This window comes from Oncorhynchus clarkii, unplaced genomic scaffold (assembly GCF_045791955.1).
Source record: "Oncorhynchus clarkii lewisi isolate Uvic-CL-2024 unplaced genomic scaffold, UVic_Ocla_1.0 unplaced_contig_2670_pilon_pilon, whole genome shotgun sequence".
Taxonomy (NCBI): Eukaryota; Metazoa; Chordata; class Actinopteri; order Salmoniformes; family Salmonidae; genus Oncorhynchus; species Oncorhynchus clarkii.
The window spans coordinates 16,558-38,238 of NW_027258693.1; the positions used below are offsets into that span (position 1 = coordinate 16,558).

Consider the following 21,681-nt stretch of genomic DNA (forward strand, 5'->3'; position numbering starts at 1 on the left):
GGCTGACAAGGTCATCACATGCCTTTACTGCATCTTTCAGGAGGATTGATACATGAATCCGTTTTATTGTATCCGTTGTTACAGAAAGTGGAATATACGTGTTCGAAATCCAACCAGGTTCGGGAAGCTGTGTATGTCATATAATATCAGACTGAACGCGCGTGTGTGTGTGTGTGTGTGTGTGTCTCCTCTGGTGTGCAGTGGGCGGCAGGGTGAATCAGGAGCTGAAGTACACGCGTCAGAAGATGGGCGAGGAGGCCATGTTCAGTCCCCAGCTGATGATCCAGACGCCGCGGCAGGAGGGCGCCAACGTGCTCACTGTGGAGGCGCTGCAACAGCACCTGGATTCAGCTATCAGGGCGAGCCGAGTGCACGTTTACCTCTTTAACAGGTGACACACACACACACACACACACACAAATTATGTTTTTCGATCGGTCTGAATCTGCTGTGGTAAATTATATTTTGTCTTTTCAGACAATGGAAATTGGAACATTTATGCTACAAATCAGGAGAACTTGTTACCGAAGCTCATTTTATGGACCAGGTAAGCATGAGTGAGCTGAGTTTGTCTCTCTCTTTCTACACCAAACACTGCCTCGTATACAGAGGGGTAGAGCGTGGTTCATAGTGGTAGAGCGTCAGTGGTAACACGGTGCCTGCTGTCCCCTGTCAGACCATTCAGAATGAATAATGTGATGTTACTATAATGTGATGTTACTATGATCTGAGGGTACTATAATGTGAGGTCGACCGATTAATCGGAATGGCCGATTAATTAGGGCCGATTTCAAGTTTTCATAACAATCGGAAATCGGTATTTTTGGTCGATTTGCCGTTTTATATAAAAAAATAATAATACACCTTTATTTAATCTTTATTTAACTATGCAAGTCAGTTAAGAACACATTCTTATTTTCAATGACGGCCTAGGAACGGTGGGTTAACTGCCTTGTTCAGGGGCAGAACGACAGATTTTCACCTTGTCAGCTCGGGTGATCCAATCTTGCTACCTTACAGTTAACTAGTCCAACGCAATAACGACCTGCCTCTCTCTCGTTGCACTCCACAAGGAGACTGCCTGTTACGCAAATGCAGTAAGCCAAGATAAGTTGCTAGCTAGCATTAAACGTATCTTATAAAAAACCAAATCAATCATAATCACTAGTTAACTACACATGGTTGATGGTATTACTAGACATTATCTAGCGTGTCCTGCGTTGCAAACAATCTGACTGAGCATACAAACGTACAAGTATCTAAGTATCTGACTGAGCGGTGGTAGGCAGAAGCAGGCGGGTAAACATTCATTCAAACAGCACTTTCGTGCGTTTTGCCAGCAGCTCTTCGTTGTGCGTCAAGCATTGCGCTGTTTATGACTTCAAACCTATCAACTCCCGAGATGAGGCTGGTGTGACCGAAGTGAAATGGCTGGCTAGTTAGCACGCGCTAATAGCGTTTCAAACTTCACTCGCTCTGAGCCTTGGGGTGGTTGTTTCCCTTGCTCTGCATGGGTAACGCTGCTTCGATGTGGTGGCTGTTGTCGTTGTGTTGCTGGTTCGAGCCCAGGGAGGAGGGAGGAGAGGGACGGGAGGCTATACTGTTACACTGGCAATACTAAAGTGCCTATAAGAACATCCAATAGTCAAAGGTTAATGAAATACAAATGGTATAGAGGGAAATAGTCCTATAATAACTACAACCTAAAACTTCTTAACTGGGAATATTGAAGACTCATGTTAAAAGGAACCACCAGCTTTCATATGTTCTCATGTTCGGAGCAAGGAAGTGAAACGTTAGCTTTCTTACATGGCACATATTGCACTTTTACGTTCTTCTCCAAAACTTTGCTTTTGCATTATTTAAACCAAATTGAACATGTTTCATTCTCTACTTGAGGCTAAATTGATTGTATTGATGTATTATATTAAGTTAAAATAAGTGTTAATTCAGTATTGTTGTAATTGTCATTATTACAAACACATTTTTTTTATTTATAAATCGGCCGATTAATCGGTACCGGCTTTTTTGGTCCTCCAATAATCGGTATCGGTATCGGCGCTGGAAAATCATAATCGGTCGACCTCTAGTTACAATGTAGTGATTGGAGCGTCAGCGGTAACACGGTGCCTGCTGTCCCCTGTCAGATTATTGAAAAGCTGCACCCCTGTCTCATCATCACGCCCCTGGACTGTTTCTGGGAGGGAGCCAAGCTCCAGTCTGGAATGTTCTACCTCCCGTGAGTACATAGTATACACACCACACACACACACACAAAACAAACACACGTCATTGTACCCACATCACAGCCTGTAGATCTGGAAACCACGACTATTGACAGACGTCTAGTATCAGCTCCTCCGACTGGGCGGATCTCCACATTTTTGGCGGTTCTGTAGCGTTGGATTCTGGAATGTTCTTCGAGATGTTGGAGATTGTGTCATTCTGTGATTTGGAGGTGTGTTTACCCACCTCTCCTAGTGGCTGCCAATCACACACAACCCCAACTAATAGACACCCAACACAGACATGCAACTGGATTAAACCGACCCGAAACATTGGGCTGTGTCGCTGCATCTGGCAGGCACATCGCTGGCATTTATTTCTCTCCAGCTCGGGGCCTCACACCATTGTCTGGCCCTTCAGTGTCTAATAGTTCCCCACTACAGTAATATTCAGCAGATCTCTCTCTCTCTCTCTCTCTCTCTCTCTCTCTCTCTCTCTCTCTCTCTCTCTCTCTGCGCGTGTGTGTTTCCTTTGCTACCCCCGACAATAAAAAAGGTTTTTACTATGGGTTGGGAGGCCCAGAAACTGACCCGAGCCTGGTTAAACACATACAATGTGATCTGAACCAGAGAGAGGGAGAGTTAATGCTGATGCTGATGGGGAGAAGAGAGAGGGCAGTGAGGAACGAACTCATCTAGCCTAGCTATGTGTGTGTGTGTGTGTGTGTATGATCGGGTCATTCAGATCACTCTGGTGTGTGTCCCTCCCCCTCCGCAGTGGAAAGCCCCCTCTGCAGTGGACCAACTTTGACCCCAAGGAGTTCCTGACGGAGCTGCGGACTCTGAAGTTCCAGGTGGACAGCTGGGAGGAGATGCTGGAGAAGGCTGACGTGGGACACGGCTACATGGACCGACCCTGTCTCAACCCCCAAGACCCCGACTGTCCCCTCACGGCTCCCAACAAGAACACCACCAAGGTACACACACACACACACACACACACACACACACACACACACACACACACACACACACACACACACACACACACACCCATACCCATGTTGTTGTGTTGCAGCCCTTTGACGTGGCTCGCGTCCTGACTGGCGGATGCCATGGCCTCTCCAGGAAGTACATGCACTGGCAGGAAGAGCTGATTGTAGGGGGGACCACCAAGAATGGCACTGGACCTCTACTCAGGTAAGAGAGAGCTAGAGAGAGAGAGAGCTAGAGAGAGAGAGAGCTAGAGAGAGAGAGAGAGAGAGAGAGAGAGAGAGAGAGAGAGAGAGAGAGAGAGAGGAATGTTTGGGTAGTTGGGTGGAGTGTGCAGGCTTTCTATCTATTGGGCAGTGTGTGTGAGTAGGGTCTTTGTGCGATAGAGTCTCTCTGTGAGTGTGTGTGTGTGTAGTAACTATCTAGTGTCCAGGCAGCACAGCCAGACTTGAGCAGGAACAGCTGGAGTTCTTAGATTTCACTGGAATCTGCTAATGACTGCAAGATTTACAACACTGCAACACACACACACACACACACACACACACACGGTAGGCTGTCTGAGGGCCCAGGGTACATAAATGTGTACATAACCAAAGTGCTCTCTCCATGTAACATTTAGCCTGCAGCCCAAGTGGTACCCTGTTCCCACAACAGTGCACTAACTTTTGACCAGGGCGTGTAGGGCTCTGGTCAAAAGGTAGTGCACCACATAGGGTGCCATTTGAGTAGTATCCTTACTGTAGGTCAGAATGCACAGTAAGCACTTTCTGCCCGGCAGGGTTCGGAGAAGACTGGACATTTATTTGTGAATCTACAAATGCGCTGGAGGTTGTCTAATTAAAGTGCAGTTTAAAGTTGGCTTTACGCTTTCTTTACTCTGAACACACACACACACACACACACACACACACACACACACACACACACACACACACACACACTGAGTAGAGCGCGTTGTTTGTTTTTGTGGTTGTGTTTTTGCTTGGTTGGCAGGGACCGGTCATTAGGGGCCTGTGTGTGTGTTTGTGTGCTTGTGTGTGCTCACATTAGTATGCACGGCCACTACTGCAGTGTGTGTTCTATAGCTGCTCCTCCCATGGGGCTGTTCAGGCTGCCGCCAGTCATGGTCGTCTCCGCTGCTGCTTGCAGAGCATTTAGCTGCCTGGCATCTCTGGAGCGGCCCACGGTGGTACTACCCACCAAGCCTACTGCCCACATCACCTTTACAAGCTGCTGCCACTTTCATTACCCAGAATGCAAGCTAAAGTCAGCCCAGGATCACTGTAGCATAATAGTAATATCCTTTTGCTTCCATTGCCTCTGGGGAGTTGGCATGGGTGTGTGTGTGTGTGTGTGTATGTGTGTGTGTGTTTTCCAGAAATCCCGGTTGGAGGATTCTTGGATTTCCTGCTTATTCCCTCCTGATTCCTTGGGATCTGCCAACCAGGATTTCTGGAAAATCTGGGCATTTTGGGATCGTTAACAGACTTGTGTATGTAGGAGGATATGTTCCCCACTGCCCTCTGCCAGTAACAGTCTCCGCAGGGCACTATCCTATGGAGAGATGATGTACTGTGGACTGTTGTGGCGCCTGTGTGTGTATCTGACCTATGTTCTCTCTGTCGTGTGTGTGTGTGTGTGTGTGTGTGTGTGTGTATCTGACCTATGTTCTCTCTGTCCTGTGTGTGTGTGTGTGTGTGTGTGTGTGTGTGTCTGACCTATGTTCTCTCTGTCCTGTGTGTGTGTGTGTGTGTGTGTATCTGACCTATGTTCTCTTTGTCCTGTGTGTGTGTGTGTGTGTGTGTGTGTGTGTGTGTGTGTGTGTGTGTGTGTGTGTGTGTGTGTGTGTGTGTGTGTGTGTAGTGCCCAGGCATTACAGACCATGTTCCAGCTGATGACTCCTAAGCAGATGTTTGAGCACCTGAAGGGTTATGAAGAGGTGTCCCATATCAACTGGAACCAAGACAAGGCTGCAGCCATACTGGAGGCCTGGCAGAGGAAATACTCAGAGGTAAGACTGTGTGTGTGTGTGTGTGTACAGTGGAGTATACTGTACAAGGGGCCTTACAGAGCGAAAGAGGGGCGTTCCTGTGTAAGGTAGGCGTAATGTGCGCATTCCAGCCCCTATTCCAGCCAACCCCCCCCCCCCCCCCCCCCCCCCCCCTTCCCCTCTCCCCCCAGTCCAGTTGCTCCTGTGTGGGCCTCAGAGGGAGAGGGGGGGGGGGTGGGGGGGACAGTTCCTCTCTGCCCTAGTTTTGGAGGCAGTGCTAGCATCAGCAGCAGCTTATGGTATAATACACTACGGCTGTGATTGAAGGCATTAGCAATGCGCTGCAAATGTATCATGGCAGGGTTTTGTCCATCCTGGCCAGGGGTCACGTTTTAATGTCAGCCCAGCATTAACACACGTGAAGCCTGGGCCCCCAGGATAGCCCAGGCCCCGTCTCTAAAGCTGAAGTTTACGTCCTGTATCTGAACTTGCCGTCTGGGACCCTGGTACTCTGTAGGCCACATATGTAAGCCTGGGCCCCCAGTAGATATTTGGCCCAGTGAGGGTGTGTGGCGGTCGGTTAGAGTTAGGGGCTGTGCAGGGGAGAGTAGGACATCTGGAACACATTTAGTGGGCGTTGAAACTCTTTAACACACACACACACACAATCTATTTTCCAGCTGTGGACCCATTGGTGGCTCATGTGTGACATCATCTGCTCTTTGTTTTTGAAGGCCTCCAAGCTCCGCACGGTGTGACTCTGTGTGTGTGTGTGTGTGTGGGTGTGTGTGCGTGTGCGTGTGCGCGTGTGCGAGTGAGAGTGTGCGTGTGTGTCAGCCATTCATCTTGGGGCCCAGTGCGAGGGAAGAAGTGTGATCATTTGTTTGAGAGAACTGTATTTTTATCAATGAAATACTGCTCTGGAAAGCATCAGGGAAAGAGACTATAACTCTACTGTATGTGTGTGTGTGTGTGTGTGTGTGTGTGTGTGTGTGTTTCTGTGTGTGTGTGTGTGTGTGTTTATCAATGAAACGGTGCTCTGGTGAGCATCAGTGAAGTGTTGAGCGTTGCTTGCTTTTACATCACATTCAACATGTGATATTTCTCTCTCTCTCTCTCTCTCTCTCTCTCTCCCTCTTTCCCTCCCTCTCTCTCTCTCTCCCTCTCTCTCTCCTTCTCTCTCCTTCTCTCTCTCCTTCTCTCTCTCTCTCTCTCTCTCTCTCTCTCTCTCTCTCTCTCTCTCTCTCTCTCTCTCCCTCTCTCTCTCTCTCTCTCTCCCTCTTTCCCTCCCTCTCTCTCTCTCTCCCTCTCTCTCTCCTTCTCTCTCCTTCTCTCTCTCCTTCTCTCTCTCTCTCTCTCTCTCTCTCTCCCTCGCTCTCCCCCTCTCTCTTTCCCCCTCTCTCTCCTCTCTCTCTCTCTCTCTCTCTCTCTCTCTCTCTCTCTCTCTCTCCAGGCAGTACAGCAGAGTGTAGCCGTCAACTCGTCTCAGAAGGTGTTGTCGTTTACCACCACCACTCTGGAAGACATCCTCAAGTCGTTCTCTGATGTCAGCGTCATACGAGTGGCCAGCGGCTACCTGCTGATGGTGACTGACAACACACACCTGTGGCTCCACACACTACATCAACCATAGCTGTGTGTGCGCGCGTGTGTGTGTTGACTCTCTCTTTCTCATTCTGTATAGTTGGCCTATGCGTGTCTGACCATGCTACGTTGGGACTGTGCTAAGTCTCAGGGAGCTGTAGGACTGGCCGGTGTCCTGTTGGTGGCGCTGTCTGTGGCTGCAGGCCTGGGGCTCTGCTCTCTGTTGGGCATATCCTTCAACGCTGCCACCACACAGGTAGCAAACACAAACACACGCACGCACACGCACGCACACACACACACACACACACACACACACACACACACACACACACACACACACACACACACACACACACACACACACACACACACACACATCAATCAGTCAAAGATTACACACACCGCCTCCTGTACGTACTGCAGGCAGATAATCCATCATTGAGACCTCAGTCACACACAGCATTCACACCCACACAGACTGACTAACGGATGTGTGTGTTTCAGGTGCTACCATTCCTGGCACTGGGTGTGGGTGTGGATGATGTGTTTCTCCTGGCCCACGCGTTCAGTGAGACGGGACAGAACAAGAAGATCCCCTTTGAGGTGAGACACAGCAACAACACTATGCTTCCACAGCAGCAACACTATGCTTCCACAGCAGCAACACTATGCTTCCACAGCAGCAACACTATGCTTCCACAGCAGCAACACTATGCTTCCACAGCAGCAACACTATGCTTCCACAGCAGCAACACTATGCTTCCACAGCAACAACACTATGCTTCCACATCAGCAACACTATGCTTCCACAGCAGCAACACTATGCTTCCACAGCAGCAACACTATGCTTCCACAGCAACAACACTATGCTTCCACAGCAGCAACACTATGCTTCCACAGCAGCAACACTATGCTTCCACAGCAACAACACTATGCTTACACATCAGCAACACTATGCTTCCACAGCAGCAACACTATGCTTCCACATCAGCAACACTATGCTTCCACAGCAGCAACACTATGCTTCCACAGCAGCAACACTATGCTTCCACAGCAGCAACACTATGCATCCACAGCAGCAACACTATGCTTCCACAGCAGCAACACTATGCTTCCACAGCAACAACACTATGCTTCCACAGCAGCAACACTATGCTTCCACAGCAGCAACACTATGCTTCCACAGCAGCAACACTATGCTTCCACAGCAGCAACACTATGCTTCCACAGCAGCAACACTATGCTTCCACAGCAGCAACACTATGCTTCCACAGCAGCAACACTATGCTTCCACAGCAGCAACACTATGCTTCCACAGCAGTTTCACTATGCTTCCACAGCAGCAACACTATGCTTCCACAGCAACAACACTATGCTTCTGTACAGCACTTTGTGACATCAGCTGATGTAAGAAGGGCTTTCTAAATACACGTGATTGATTGATTGAGTGAGTGAGTGAGTGAGTGAGTAAGTGAGTGAGTGATTGATTGAGTGATTGATCACATAGGGGCGGGACTCCTTTATTCCCAGCCTGCACTGAAGCACCATCTCAGAGTAGGAGAGCTGATCTAGGACCAGTTATGCCTTATTTAGATCAAAATTAATACGATTATATGAACAGGGGGATTCCTGACCCTGGCTCAGCACTCTGAGACTTAAAAAAAAAAAATATGGGGCCAGGTGAGTTTCCCAGGTCTAAATGTGCCCTTGATAAGAGGGGAAGATTGAACAGCCCCCCCCCCCCCTCCCTCTCTCCCTCTCTCTGTCTCCCCCTCCTCTTATCACTCACCTAGAGGAATGTGTGTGAGCCTGTCTCCGCCTGTGGTGCAACATCAGCACACGCACACACACACACAGACACAGACACAGACACACAGAGACACACACACACACACACACACACACACACACACACACACACACACACACACACACAGCCAGACATTCAAAGAAAGATAGAAGCATTCGGGATATACACCGCTGCAAGGGATCGGGACTCCTGTGAAGGTGTGCAGATATCTGGAACAAGTGAACATAACTTTTGTATAGTCAAAACCAAGTATAGGTTTTACTAGCAGGCAAGAAGAGAGAGGCTTTTGCTGGGTTTAACTTTGGTGTGTGTGTGTGTGTGTTTGTGTGTGTGTGTGTGTGTGTGTGTGTGTGTGTTTAATATCCTTGAGGGGACCAGAAGTCCTCACAAGGATAGTAAAACAAGGACAATTCAGACAAGTGGGGACATTTTGCCGGCCCCCACAAGGAAACAGGTTATTTTAGGCATAGGAGTATAGGAGTTAGGTTAAGGGATAAGGATACTTCTAGAGTTAGGAGTTAGGGTAATGTTAGGGGTTAGGGAAAATAGGATTTTGAGTGAAAATCAATTTTTTGGTCCCCATAAGGATAGCAAAACAAATGTGTGTGTGTGCATGTGGAGAGGATTATTTTCCGTCTCCAGCATGCGAAAGGGAAAACACAGACATGTATTTGCTTGTTTTTGTTTTCCCTCACGCACCTCTCCTCCCTCCATCCCTCCATCCCCCGGTTTCCTTTATGTGGCGGAGATGAGACGTAAACGGAACCTGATCTCTTCTGTCTGACACACACTCACCAGCTCTGTGTGTGGTCCTGCACGTCCTCAACACTTCACACACACACACACACACACACACACACACACACACACACACACACACACACACACACGCCAGCAAACCCTCTGAGGGGTGTGTGTGTGTGTGTGTGTGTGTGTGTGTGTGTAGATCCATTTGGAGCAGATACGGGTAAGACATGATGAATAGGGTTTTGTGCCTGTGGCAGTTAAGTGAGATAAGTGTATTTTGGGGGGGGAGTTTCACGTTAGTGTGTGTAGAAAGCGCTCTCTGTCCCTCTAAAAAGCCACACAAGCCGCGTGCAGTCTTCCTAATCTGGGGCTTATTGAGGTGTCATGGAGAGATAAGCAGAGCGCCGTATTCCACTCCTAATCACCCGAGGCAGAAGATGGAGACATTTCACCAAATCAACGTCAATGTCAAAAGCTGTTAATCACCCTGTCAGATATCTTCACCGGCTCAAACATTTGCCTTGAAGTTGGAAGTTGGAACGTACCATGATTTTTTTTGCAGCTGTTGATACCTCTTACCCCCCCCCCCCCCCCCCCCCCCATTATTTTTCATATATCCTGTTGTCATACCAATCGTGTCACCATGTATCCTCTTGCAATGCGTTGGGTTTTGTAGCCGACTCTCTGAACAGGTTGGGGATTCTAATGGGTTTCTCTCTCTCTCTGCGTGATGTAGGACCGTACAGGGGAGTGTTTGAAGAGGACAGGAGCAAGTGTAGCTCTCACCTCCATCAGTAACGTCACTGCCTTTTTCATGGCAGCCCTCATCCCAATACCTGCCCTACGAGCCTTCTCTCTGCAGGTACGTGTGTGTGTGCGTGTGTGTGTGTGTGTGTGTGTGTGTGTGTGTGTGTGTCCGTTCATCAGCCCCAGATTTCTCGAGGCTCTTTTTATTGATTTCATTCATCAAACTGAAAGTGAGTGAGTGAGTGAATATCCCTAGACCCCCCTTGTGACACACTCGGTACCGGTACCCCCTGTATATAGCCTTGTTATTGTTATTTTATTGTGTTACTTTTTATTTTATTTATTTTTTACTTTAGTTTATTTAGTAAATATTTTGAAATGGATTGTTGGTTAAGGGCTTGTAAGTAAGCATTTCACGGTAAGGTTGTGTTGTAGTCGACCCATGGGATCTGATTAGTGGTGGGCCCAATATCTGTCCCGATTGGGTCCACGTAACCCAATCCATGTGTGTGTGTGTGTGCTTGTGATACCAGTGTGGGAGGTAGGTAGAGAGCGAGGTTAGAGGGGAGTAGGGTGGGGGTGTTGGGGGGGGGGGGTCCTAACTCAGATCTGTCATTAATTAGTAATGTCATCACACCACAAAGAGATAGAGGAGAGGGGAGGGGGGGAGGGGGGGTGACAGAGGAAACAGTCAGAAAATGCTGGGGGTTAGAGAGATCAGTCATCCTCTCTCCTCATCTACATGTATTGTCTATCTGTCTGCTTCCACTCTCTCTCATCTGTGCGTGTGGCGGAATACCTTGACACACACACACACACACACTGCTGTTTGACCTCTGACCCAAGGAAGAGGTGGTTGAGTTCCTGTGCCATTGCCCTGACAACAATCCCAGCTGCACGCTACACATACCACGCCGCAGATATGTCTGGACGTACACAACTCACACACTCACCTACCCCCCACTCTGATATTAGTATATGTGGACAGATGGCTTTAGTACAGGGGTCTGTCAAACATGCTCTACTTAGCCCAAAGGTCTGATAGACCCAGGACACACATCACAGACAAATACCATACATGGAGGTGTGTGTGTGTGTGTGTGTGTGTGTGTGTGTGTGTGTGTGTGTGTGTGTGTGTGTGTGTGTGTGTGTGCAGGCATGCGTGGGAGTGCGTGCATGTGTCTGAAAGCACATTCTTGCCTTTATCAGCATTAACAACTTCCTCCAGTCTACTCCTCTCTGGAACAGAGGGATTCGTCTCTCTTTTCTCTCTCTCTCTCTTTATCACATCTCTCCATTTCCTCCCCTCCTTCAGTCTGGAAGAAACAAAAGAGTGTGGATCTGAGCTAGACAAAGAGAGGAAGATAAGCCACACTGCAGCTCCAGTCCCTTTACTGGGGTCAGCCATTGGTCACACCTGGCGTGTTTGTGTGTGTTTAGAGGTTGATTTCATTAGGAAAATCCTTACGGAGCCGGGAGCAACAGAAATGTGATGTGCTTGTGTGGTCAGACTAGGAATCTATGTGTTCCGTTCTTTCTCCCTCCTCCATCTTAACTCACCCTCATGCCTCTCTCTCCCTTTTCTCTCTCTACCTTTCTCGCTTTCTTGTGCTGTGCATGGAATTGAGACTTGTGAGGTAAGGAAGGTAAGGAATGAGAGAGGGGGAGCGGTGTGTGTGTGTGTGTGTCTGGTTGGTGTTAAGGCGTGGTTACAGTGGGATGGAATGGGTTGCTGTAAACTGGCAGTAGTGAGAACCCGCGTGTGTGTGTGTGTGTGTGTGTGTGTGTGTGTGTGTGTGTGCGCGTGTGTGAGAGAGTGTGTTCTTGGGTGCGTGCGTGTGTGTGTGTAGGGGTGTGTGTTGTCTCTGAGCCGTTGCGCCTGTTCATCACCTCAAGCCCTGCAGGCCTCTGTCTCCTTGGGTGGCCTGGCACACACACAGGACTTAGTGTGTGTCTGTGTGTGTGTGTGTGTGTGTGTGCTTGTGTCTGTGTGTGTGTGTGTGTGTGTGTGTGTGTGTGTGTGTTCAGTGGTCTGGCAGCTACACAGGATCCAGATTGTACTCTGGGCAGAGCCCCAGCCTAACCCCACCCTCTACTCTTTACGGCTCTAAGAGCTACACACGACACTCTCTCTCATTTTATTTTCTCTCATGTTCTCCTCTTACACACTCACACTCTTTTTTTCCCTTCTTATTTTTTTCCTTCTTTTTTTATTAACCCTTCCACCGCCACTCCTCTTCGGAGGACACATATCTTTGAAGTTTTGTAGTGTTTTACAGCTTTTCTGCTGCGTATACAGTACATACATTTTACATAGACGTTTTACATGTACATTTTTACATACAGTACCAGTCAAAAGTTTGGACACACCTACTCATTCAACTCAAATCCAATCAAATTTTATTTGTCACATGCGCCGAGTACAACAAGTGTAGACTTTACCGTGAAATGCTTCCTTACAAGCCCTCAACCAACAGTGCAGTTCAGGAAGAGTTAAGAAAATATTTACCAAGTAGACTAAAATAAAAAGTAACACAATAAGAATAACAATAACGAGGCTATATACAGGGGGCACCGGTACCGAGTCGGTGTGCAGGGGTACAGGTGGCTAGTTGAGGTAATCTGTACATGTAGGTAGGGACGAAGTGACTCTGCATAGATAACAAACAAACAGCGAGTGCAGAGAAAACAGTCTATAACTTGGGTGACTGGAGTCCTCATCTATATTTGCAGAGTTAGTTTCCTGTAAACAATAGATATTGTATTATTTCTCTTTTAGCCAGGTAAAAATGTATTTTTGGAGTAGGTGACACCTTTTGTAACATGATATTCTCTCCAGTCCCACTCCCATTCACAAGGAGCCGAAAGCAAAGTCTTGTATTTTTGTCTTTATTTTGTGAAAACAAGGAAGAGGCACCTTCCCTCGCTAGTAGTAGCTAGCTGGCAGCCTTAGTAGCTGGTTTTAGGCTATGTTTTAGCCTAAAACATAACAAGCTAGCTAGCTAGCCATTTTAGCTCCCCACATCGCCATGTGAAATAATCAGATTTATAATAAAATAATATGCACGGCAAATACTCTTATACTAGTATAACTTAACCCATTATCCCGATTTGATAAGCTGCTTGCGTATTCAGTCCCATATCATCTAAAAATAGAACTTCATGTTTTGGTCATGGAGAAAAAAGTACATGACTAGCTAGTTGGCTACAGTAGGTTCTACCATTTCACAATAGCCTGTAATCACTAGTTGTTACTTCTAAACAAAATACCTTTTTGGGTGGATTCTTGGATTTTCTTGTTGTCTACTTATTTGTTGTAGAGTGTCTTGTCTTGTTGTCTTCCCTTGCTTGCAAATTGGATAAACACTGCAAGCTAGCTAGCCTTTTAGCTTCCCACATCTCCAAATAGTCTTATACTTGCCAGTGTAACCTACAAGACTATCCTAATTTGATATGCTGTTTCAGTGTATTTTCTCCCATATCAGTAAAAATATTTTTTTTCAAGTAGAAAAAAGCACATGGCTATCAGTTTGAACTTCGAATAATAATCACTTACATTTTGGGGTGATTCTATAAGGCTACAATGTTGTTTGGTTTATTGTTTGAACAGTCGCTAAGATTATGTTTGGTTATCAATGCAAAATAGGCTGCTTATTTCATGTCAAACTCAACCAAGACAGCAAACTAAACCAAGACAGCATGGGTCCCCAGATCGAGAGCATCCTGACCGGTTGCATCACCACCTGGTATGGCAACTGCTCGGCAACCTGACCGTAAGGCGCTACAGAGGGTACTGCATACGGCCCAGTACATCACCGTGGCCAAGCTTCCTGCAATACAGGACCTTTATAATAGGCGGTGTCAGAGGAAAGACAAAAAAAAATGTCAAAGACTCCAGTCACCCAAGTTATAGATTCTTCTCTCTGCCACGGCCGGAGCGCCAAGTCTTGTTCCAAAAGGCTCCTTATTAGCTTCTACCCCCAAGCCATAAGACTGCTGAACAATTCATCAAACAGCCTTCCGTACTGTTTACTGTTTACTGTTTACTTTTGTTTTGACACTGCTGCTACATGATGTTTATTATATATGCATAGTCACTTTACCCCTACCTACATGTACACATTACCTGGACTAACCTGTACCCCCGCACATTGACTCGGCACCGGTGCCCCCTGTGTATAGCCCCTTTGTTGTTATGTTATTGTGTTACTTTTTACTTTAGTTTATTTAGTAAATCTTTTTGCATTGTTGGTTAAGGGCTCATAAGTAAGCATTTCACTGTAAGGTTGTATTCAGCGCATGTGACCAATACATTTTGATTTGATTTGATCTGGGCGTTTAAGTGATTTTGAAGTTGATTGGCTTCCCTCATCTCCTTGTGAAATAATCCGATTTATAATGAAATAATATGCCCTGGCAAATATTCGTATACTTGCTTGTGCAACCTACGATATTATCCCAGTTTCATATGCTGTTTCAATGTATTCACTCCCATATCAGCTAAAAATAAGAATGTTTTAGTCGTGGAGAAAAAGCACATATCTTGTAGCTGTTTTTACCAGTAGCCTGAAATGACTAGTTATCACTTCCAAACAAAATAACCTTTTGGATTCTAATAATAATAATTCTAATGATATTATATTTGCTTATCAATGCAGAATAGGCTGATTTCATGCGATAACCTATAGCCCATAGATCAGATCAAGGAAGCAAGCAAGCTTCATTGCCGACACAACACTGCCCCCACGATCACGGAAAATATGATAGGACGCGTTACAGTTTTCACGTGACACGGTAGTGCCTCGAGCACGCTATAAGGAGCCGCCCTTTTTGTGACGAGAAGCGACACTGCGCTACGCTTCGTCGGCCTGGTTTGCATATTCCGTGTAGACCCCTGTAGGAACTCTATAAACTACCCCCTCCCAACTCATGGCAGCCTGATAAGTTAACCAATTGTTCCCTGTGTGTGTGTGTGTGTGTGTGTGTGTGTGTGTGTGTGTGTGTGTGTGTGTGTGTGTGTGTGTGTGTGTGTGTGTGTGTGTGTGTGTGTGTGTGTGTGTGTGTGTGTGTGTGTGTGTGTGTGTGTGTGTGTGTGTGTGTGTGTGTGTGTGTGTGTGTGTGTGTGTGTGTGTGTGTTTGTGTGTGTGTGTGTGTGTGTGTGTGTGTGTGTGTGTGTGTGTGTGTGTGTGTGTGTGTGTGTGTGTGTGTGTGTGTGTGTGTGTGTGTGTGTGTGTGTGTGTGTGTGTGTGTTCTCCCTGGCCAGGCTGCGGTGGTGGTGGTGTTTAACTTTGCCATGGTACTGCTCATCTTCCCTGCCATCCTCAGTATGGACCTGTATCGCAGAGAGGACCGGCGCTTTGACATCTTCTGCTGCTTCTACAGGTAACACACACACACACACATATACTCTACACACACACACACACACTGTATATCTCTCCCCACCCCGGGGTTCATAAAGGTGTGTCGTATTTTTCCATGTGATTACAGCTGAGTGTATCTCTACCTCAACTTCCCTAACTGATCCTTTAATTACTGTTTAGAGTGTGCTCTCTGTCTGTCTGTCTGTCTGTCCCCCAGCCTGTGTGCTAACTCTCTGTCTGTCTGTCTGTCCCCCAGCCTGTGTGCTAACTCTCTGTCTGTCTGTCTGTCTGTCTGTCCCCCAGCCTGTGTGCTAACTCTCTGTCTGTCTGTCTGTCTGTCTGTCTGTCTGTCTGTCTGTCTGTCCCCCAGCCTGTGTGCTAACTCTCTGTCTGTCTGTTTATCCTTCTCTCTCTTTGTTAAACATCACCTGCCTGTCTGTGCATGTTCAGCTCCATAACACACAGTCAATACACTCCCAGAAGTACACACGTGCACATATACCAAACATCTCCAGCGCCACTGCTAGCTGTCTGTCTGTCCCCCAGCCTGTGTGCTAACTCTCTGTCTGTCTGTCTGTCTGTCTGTCTGTCCCCCAGCCTGTGTGCTAACTCTCTGTCTGTCTGTCTGTCCCCCAGCCTGTGTGCTAACTCTCTGTCTGTCTGTCTGTCCCCCAGCCTGTGTGCTAACTCTCTGTCTGTCTGTCTGTCTGTCTGTCCCCCAGCCTGTGTGCTAACTCTCTGTCTGTCTGTCTGTCCCCCAGCCTGTGTGCTAACTCTCTGTCTGTCTGTCTGTCCCCCAGCCTGTGTGCTAACTCTCTGTCTGTCTGTCTGTCTGTCTGTCTGTCTGTCCCCCAGCCTGTGTGCTAACTCTCTGTCTGTCTGTCTGTCCCCCAGCCTGTGTGCTAACTCTCTGTCTGTCTGTTTATCCCCCAGCCTGTGTGCTAACTCTCTGTCTGTCTGTCCCCCAGCCTGTGTGCTAACTCTCTGTCTGTCTGTCTGTCTGTCTGTCTGTCTGTCCCCCAGCCTGTGTGCTAACTCTCTGTCTGTCTGTCTGTCTGTCTGTCTGTCTGTCCCCCAGCCTGTGTGCTGACTCTCTGTCTGTCTGTCTGTCCCCCAGCCTGTGTGCTAACTCTCTGTCTGTCTGTTTATCCCCCAGCCTGTGTGCTAACTCTCTGTCTGTCTGTCCCCCAGCCTGTGTGCTAACTCTCTGTCTGTCTGTGTCTCTCCAGCCCGTGTGCTAACAGGGTGATCCAGATCGAGCCCCAGGCTTACCTGGATGGAGCAGACGGCAGTCACTACAGCCCCCCTCCTACCTCCTTCCGCACCCCCCCTCCCTCCTACAGCAGCCATGGTTTCTCCCAGCAGACTCAGATCACCATGCAGTCTACCGTCCAGCTGAGGACAGAGTACGACCCCAGGACTCAGGCCTTCTACACTACGGCCGAACCCAGGTCCCAGATCTCCGTACAACCGTTTACACCCGCAGCCACCGGCCCCGCCAACAACCCCAACGCCAGTCACGGTGTTCATGGCAACAACAACCACCATAGCAACCATCACAGCCGGAGTGGGAGTAGCAGTAGTCACGGCAACCTGAACAACAACAACGGTGGGCGTGGTTCCGGCTCAGTCCCGTTCCCTCCTCCCCCGTCCTCCTCTGGCGTTCCCCCTGTCTCCCCCCAGGCGGGGGAGGGGGTGTGTGTGTCGGGGGAGAGTGCCAGCTCCACCAGGGATCTGCTGTCCCAGTTTGGAGAGGCCTCTCTGGGGCTGCGCTGTCTGGAGCCCCCCTGCTCCCGATGGACCCTGGCCTCCTTCGCAGAGAAACACTACGCCCCTTTCCTACTGCAGCCCACCACCAAGGTCAGTGTGTGTGTGTGTGTGTGTGTGTGTGTGTGTGTGTGTGTGTGTGCGCACGCGCGCGCGCCTGCGGGCACACTTGTGTGTTCCTCCCCAGCGGTGGCTAACTCGCAGAGCCTGCTGAGTCAGACCTATCTAACCACAGAGCTTCAGTAGTAAGTTAGAGTACGTTCTAGTTGTCAAATATCTTACAGCGGGGGTAGACCTGGCTTTCAGTCTGTGGTCTGTCTTCTCTCCTGGGTGGGCCCTTAAACTGACCTCCTGACCTGACTGACTCAGTCTGTGGTCAGACAGACACTACATTATGCTGGCTGGAGTGTTGAGATGGGTGAATAACTGGGAGAGTAAAGCAGGTCCTGCCAGCGGTATTTACGTGCTCTTGACTGCGTCCCAAATGGCACCATGTTCCCTACATAGTGCGCTTATTTTGACCGGGGCCCATCTCAACACTCCACTCTAGTTCACTTTGGAACGTGCGATGTTTCTGTGGCCGTTGGGTTTCAGTCTGTAAAGGGCCACCCATGTTCGGCGTGCTGTGTACTTATCTCCCCCTCTCCCCCCTCCTCCCTCCCTCCGTCCCTCCCTCTCTTCAGGTGGTAGTCATCCTGCTGTTCCTGGTCCTGCTGGGGGTCAGTCTGTACGGGACCACACGGGTACGGGACGGGCTGGAGCTGACCGACATCGTTCCCAGGGAGACCAGCGAGTACGACTTCATCGGGGCCCAGTTCAAGTTCTTCTCCTTCTACAACATGTACGTGGTGACCCAGCGGGCGGAGTACTCCCAGGCCCAGCCCCTGCTCTACCAGCTGCACTGTCGCTTCAACACGATCCGCTACGTACTGAGGGAGGACAACGGCCAGCTGCCACTCATGTGGCTCCACTACTTCAGGGACTGGCTGCAAGGTGAGGCATATACAACAACAATGTACTGTACGGTGCATTAGGAAAGTATTCAGACCCCTTCACTTTTTCCACGTTTTGTTACGTTACAGCCTTATTATAAAATGGATTTTACAAAAAAAGTTCTCTCTTAAAATGTATTTTAACAATCTGCACACAATACCCTATAAAAAAACGGGTTTTTAGAAATGTTTTCAAATGTATTGTAAAACAAAAAACAGAAATACCTTATTTACATACGTATGTATTCAGACCCTTTCCTATGAGACTCGAAATTGAGCTCAGGTCCATCCTGTTTCCATTGATCGTCCTTGAGATGTTTCTACAACTTGATTGGAGTCCACTTGGGAAATTCAATTGGTAGAGTGGCCAGACGGAAACCACTCCTCAGTAAAAGTCACATGACAACCCGCTTAGAGTTTGCCAACAGGCACATAAAAGACTCTCAGACCATGAGAAACAAGATTCTCTGATCTGATGAAACCAAGATTGAACTCTTTGGCCTGAATGCCAAGCGTCACATCTGGAGGAAACCTGGCACCATCCCTACAGAGAAGCATAGTGGTGGCAGCATCATGCTGTGGGGATGTTTTTCAGCGGCAGGGACTGGGAGACTAGTCAGGATTGAGGGAAAGATGAACGGAGCAAAGTACAGAGGGATCCTTGATGAAAACCTGCTCCAGAGCGCTCAGGACCTCCGACTGGGGGTGAAGGTTCATCTTCCAACAGGACAATGATCCTAAACACACAGCCAAGACAACACAAGAGTGGCTTTGGGACAAGTCTCTGAATGTCCTTGAGTGGCCCCGCCAAAGACCGGACTTGAACCCAATCAAACATCTCTGGAGAGAACTGAATATAGCTGTGCAGTGACGCTCCCCATCGAAGCTGACAGAGCTTGAGAGGATCTGCAGAGAAGAATGGGAGAAACTCCCCAAGTACAGGTGTGCCAAGCTTGCAGATTCATACCCAAGAAGACTCGAGGCTATAATCACTGCCAAAGGGGCTTCAACAAAGTACTGAGTAAAGGGTCTGAATACTTATGTAAATGTAATATTTCAGTTGTTTGATTTGGAGTATATTTGCAGGATGTGGGGTTATTGTGTGTAGATTGATAATGAGAAAAAAGACACAATTGAATCCATTTCAGAACAAGGCTGTAACGTCACAAAATGTGGGACTAAGTCAAGGGGGTCTGAATACTTTCCGAATGCACTGTACCTGCACACAAACACACAGGCGTGCACCGTGCACTTTTGAGCTGTCATGTTCTACAGGCATCCTCATGAGCTGCGGCTGTTTTCCAGCACCAGGAATCACGTAGACCTAAGCCTGTAAACAACAGCTGGACACCGCTGGTGATGCGCCGCGGGTTGACGTGCTTGTACATTTCCGCGTGTGTTCATCTGCGTCCGCGCTTTACACACGTATGTATGTGTGTGCTTGAATGTGTAGCGTGTGGCGCGCGTGCGTGGCTGGGCGGGGAGCTGCAGAGTGGGTGGGTTGCGGAGAGCTGTGTTTAATATTGCTCAGTGAGATGGCTGGACAAATTGGACCCAGACAGCGAGCAAGGGGAGACCCAAAAACACTATCCCAGAAACAGGCTACCGGCCAGGGGGAACGGAGAGGGGAGTGCAGGAGGCCAAGAGGAGAGAAACACAGAAAATTGAGAGGTAGCGATAGAGAGCATGACGGAAAGAAGTTAAGAAACAGAGGTGGAGAGGTATATTCTCGGCCTGTTCTACCTGAGAGCTTGTCGGAGTTGGATACTGAGTTTGTCCTGCTCTTGTACAATGCACTAACCAGCACAGTATGTACCATGTACCAGCGTCTTTTAAGGCGTTTAAGTGAGGTCTCATAAAGTACGCGGGGGAGAAATGTGTGTAATTAGACAACCATTATCCCACTCAGTGTGTGGGACTAAAACTGAAACACATTTGACTTAACAGGCCCTGGATTACTAGTCTCACATCGCAAGCCGTTTGGAAGAAATTTAACACGTTCAGCACTTTGTGCTGAGATTCAAGTTCAAGCAGACACAAGCACACTAAGCAACCCCCAGCCATACAGAAAGAGAAGAGAGAGAGGGAGAGAGAGAGACCCGCTGCTGGCGTTGTTGTTGTTGTGTGTGTCCGGTTCGAGGTCTTGCTGTGTAATTGTGAGACAAAAAGAGGTTGCCGTGAGACCGAAATTGGAGTGACTTCTACAGAAGAGGCAATTACTGTCTTGTATGTCTATATGTAGTCAATATCTCCACAGGCCAGAGCCCCGCCGAGGAAGGTATGTCGATATCCCGGAAGAGAGACTTCACATGTTGTTGTGCTTTGCTTTGGTTTGTGTCCGTTAGAAACCGACTGGTCATGCTCCTAATGACTTCTTCAACGGTCTGGCTACTGCTCATGTTCCGTTGTGGTGCTCTGCTCCGGGGGACAGAGTGATTCGCTGTCTCTGTTCGCTGTTTGAAGAGTGCGGTCAAGGCCTTGCGGTCCTTTTGACCGTAGTCTGCTTTTAGAAGTTCTCTTGAAGAATGCGGTCGTGCCCACCGCTTGTTGTGGAAAACATGGCCCGTTTTGGATGTGTGGTAGAGTTTTGATCTTCTTTTAAAAATAAATAGAGTGTTGTCCTGTTTTTCAGTTTGAATGGAACATGTTGAGAGGTCTGTTGGTCTTGGTGGGGAATGTGGAACATGCTTTTGATGTGGTCATGTGTTTTCTGTGTTCAACTACATTTTTTTGTAGAGAGAAGTGGTGTTGTGTTTAGTATGCTGTGATGTATGGTTTTGCTATAGTTATTTTTTTTTTGGGGGGGGGGGGGGGGGTGTTTTATGATGTTTGGTTATGTTATGGTTGTTTTGTGTGTTGTGGCGTATGGTTATGTTATGGTTGTGAAATGGTTGCGTTGTGGTTGTGTGTCTACAGGTCTGCAGGCAGCGTTTGATCAGGACTGGGAGGCGGGTCGGATCACACAGAGCAGCTACAGGAACGGTTCAGACGACGGGGTCCTGGCCTACAAACTACTGGTACAGACCGGACGCAGGGACAAGCCCATCAACTTCAACCAGGTGAGACCCGCTTAATAATACCAGGCTAAACCCATTCACTTCAAACAGGTGAGAGTCACTTAATAATACCAGGCTAAATCCATTCACTTCAACCAGGCGAGAGTCACTTAATAATACCAGGCTAAACCTATTCACTTCAAACAGGTGAGAGTCACTTAATAATACCAGGCTAAACCCATTCACTTCAACCAGGTGAGAGTCACTTAATAATACCAGGCTAAACCCATTCACTTCAACCAGGTGAGAGTCACTTAATAATACCAGGCTAAACCCATTCACTTCAACCAGGTGAGAGTCACTTAATAATACCAGGCTAAACCCATTCACTTCAACCAGGTGAGAGTCACTTAATAATACCAGGCTAAACCCATTCACTTCAACTAGGTGAGTCACTTAAT

The 21,681-nt window shown here is 48.1% G+C and overlaps 1 protein-coding gene across 1 annotated transcript in view; it reads left to right on the forward strand.

Moving 5' to 3' along the window:
• The first annotated feature begins 489 nt into the window (after positions 1-489).
• Positions 490-21,681, forward strand: part of LOC139398201 (protein patched homolog 1-like) — a 39,576-nt gene continuing 18,384 nt past the window's right edge. The window contains exons 1-13 of the mRNA XM_071144322.1: positions 490-547; positions 2,148-2,239; positions 3,004-3,202; positions 3,304-3,425; positions 5,085-5,232; positions 6,665-6,796; positions 6,896-7,051; positions 7,303-7,401; positions 10,092-10,217; positions 15,366-15,484; positions 16,695-17,325; positions 17,916-18,225; positions 21,141-21,283. Coding sequence (XP_071000423.1) covers positions 539-547; positions 2,148-2,239; positions 3,004-3,202; positions 3,304-3,425; positions 5,085-5,232; positions 6,665-6,796; positions 6,896-7,051; positions 7,303-7,401; positions 10,092-10,217; positions 15,366-15,484; positions 16,695-17,325; positions 17,916-18,225; positions 21,141-21,283 — 2,286 coding nt within the window. The 5' untranslated portion in view covers positions 490-538. The remainder of the gene's footprint in view (positions 548-2,147; positions 2,240-3,003; positions 3,203-3,303; positions 3,426-5,084; positions 5,233-6,664; positions 6,797-6,895; positions 7,052-7,302; positions 7,402-10,091; positions 10,218-15,365; positions 15,485-16,694; positions 17,326-17,915; positions 18,226-21,140; positions 21,284-21,681) is intronic.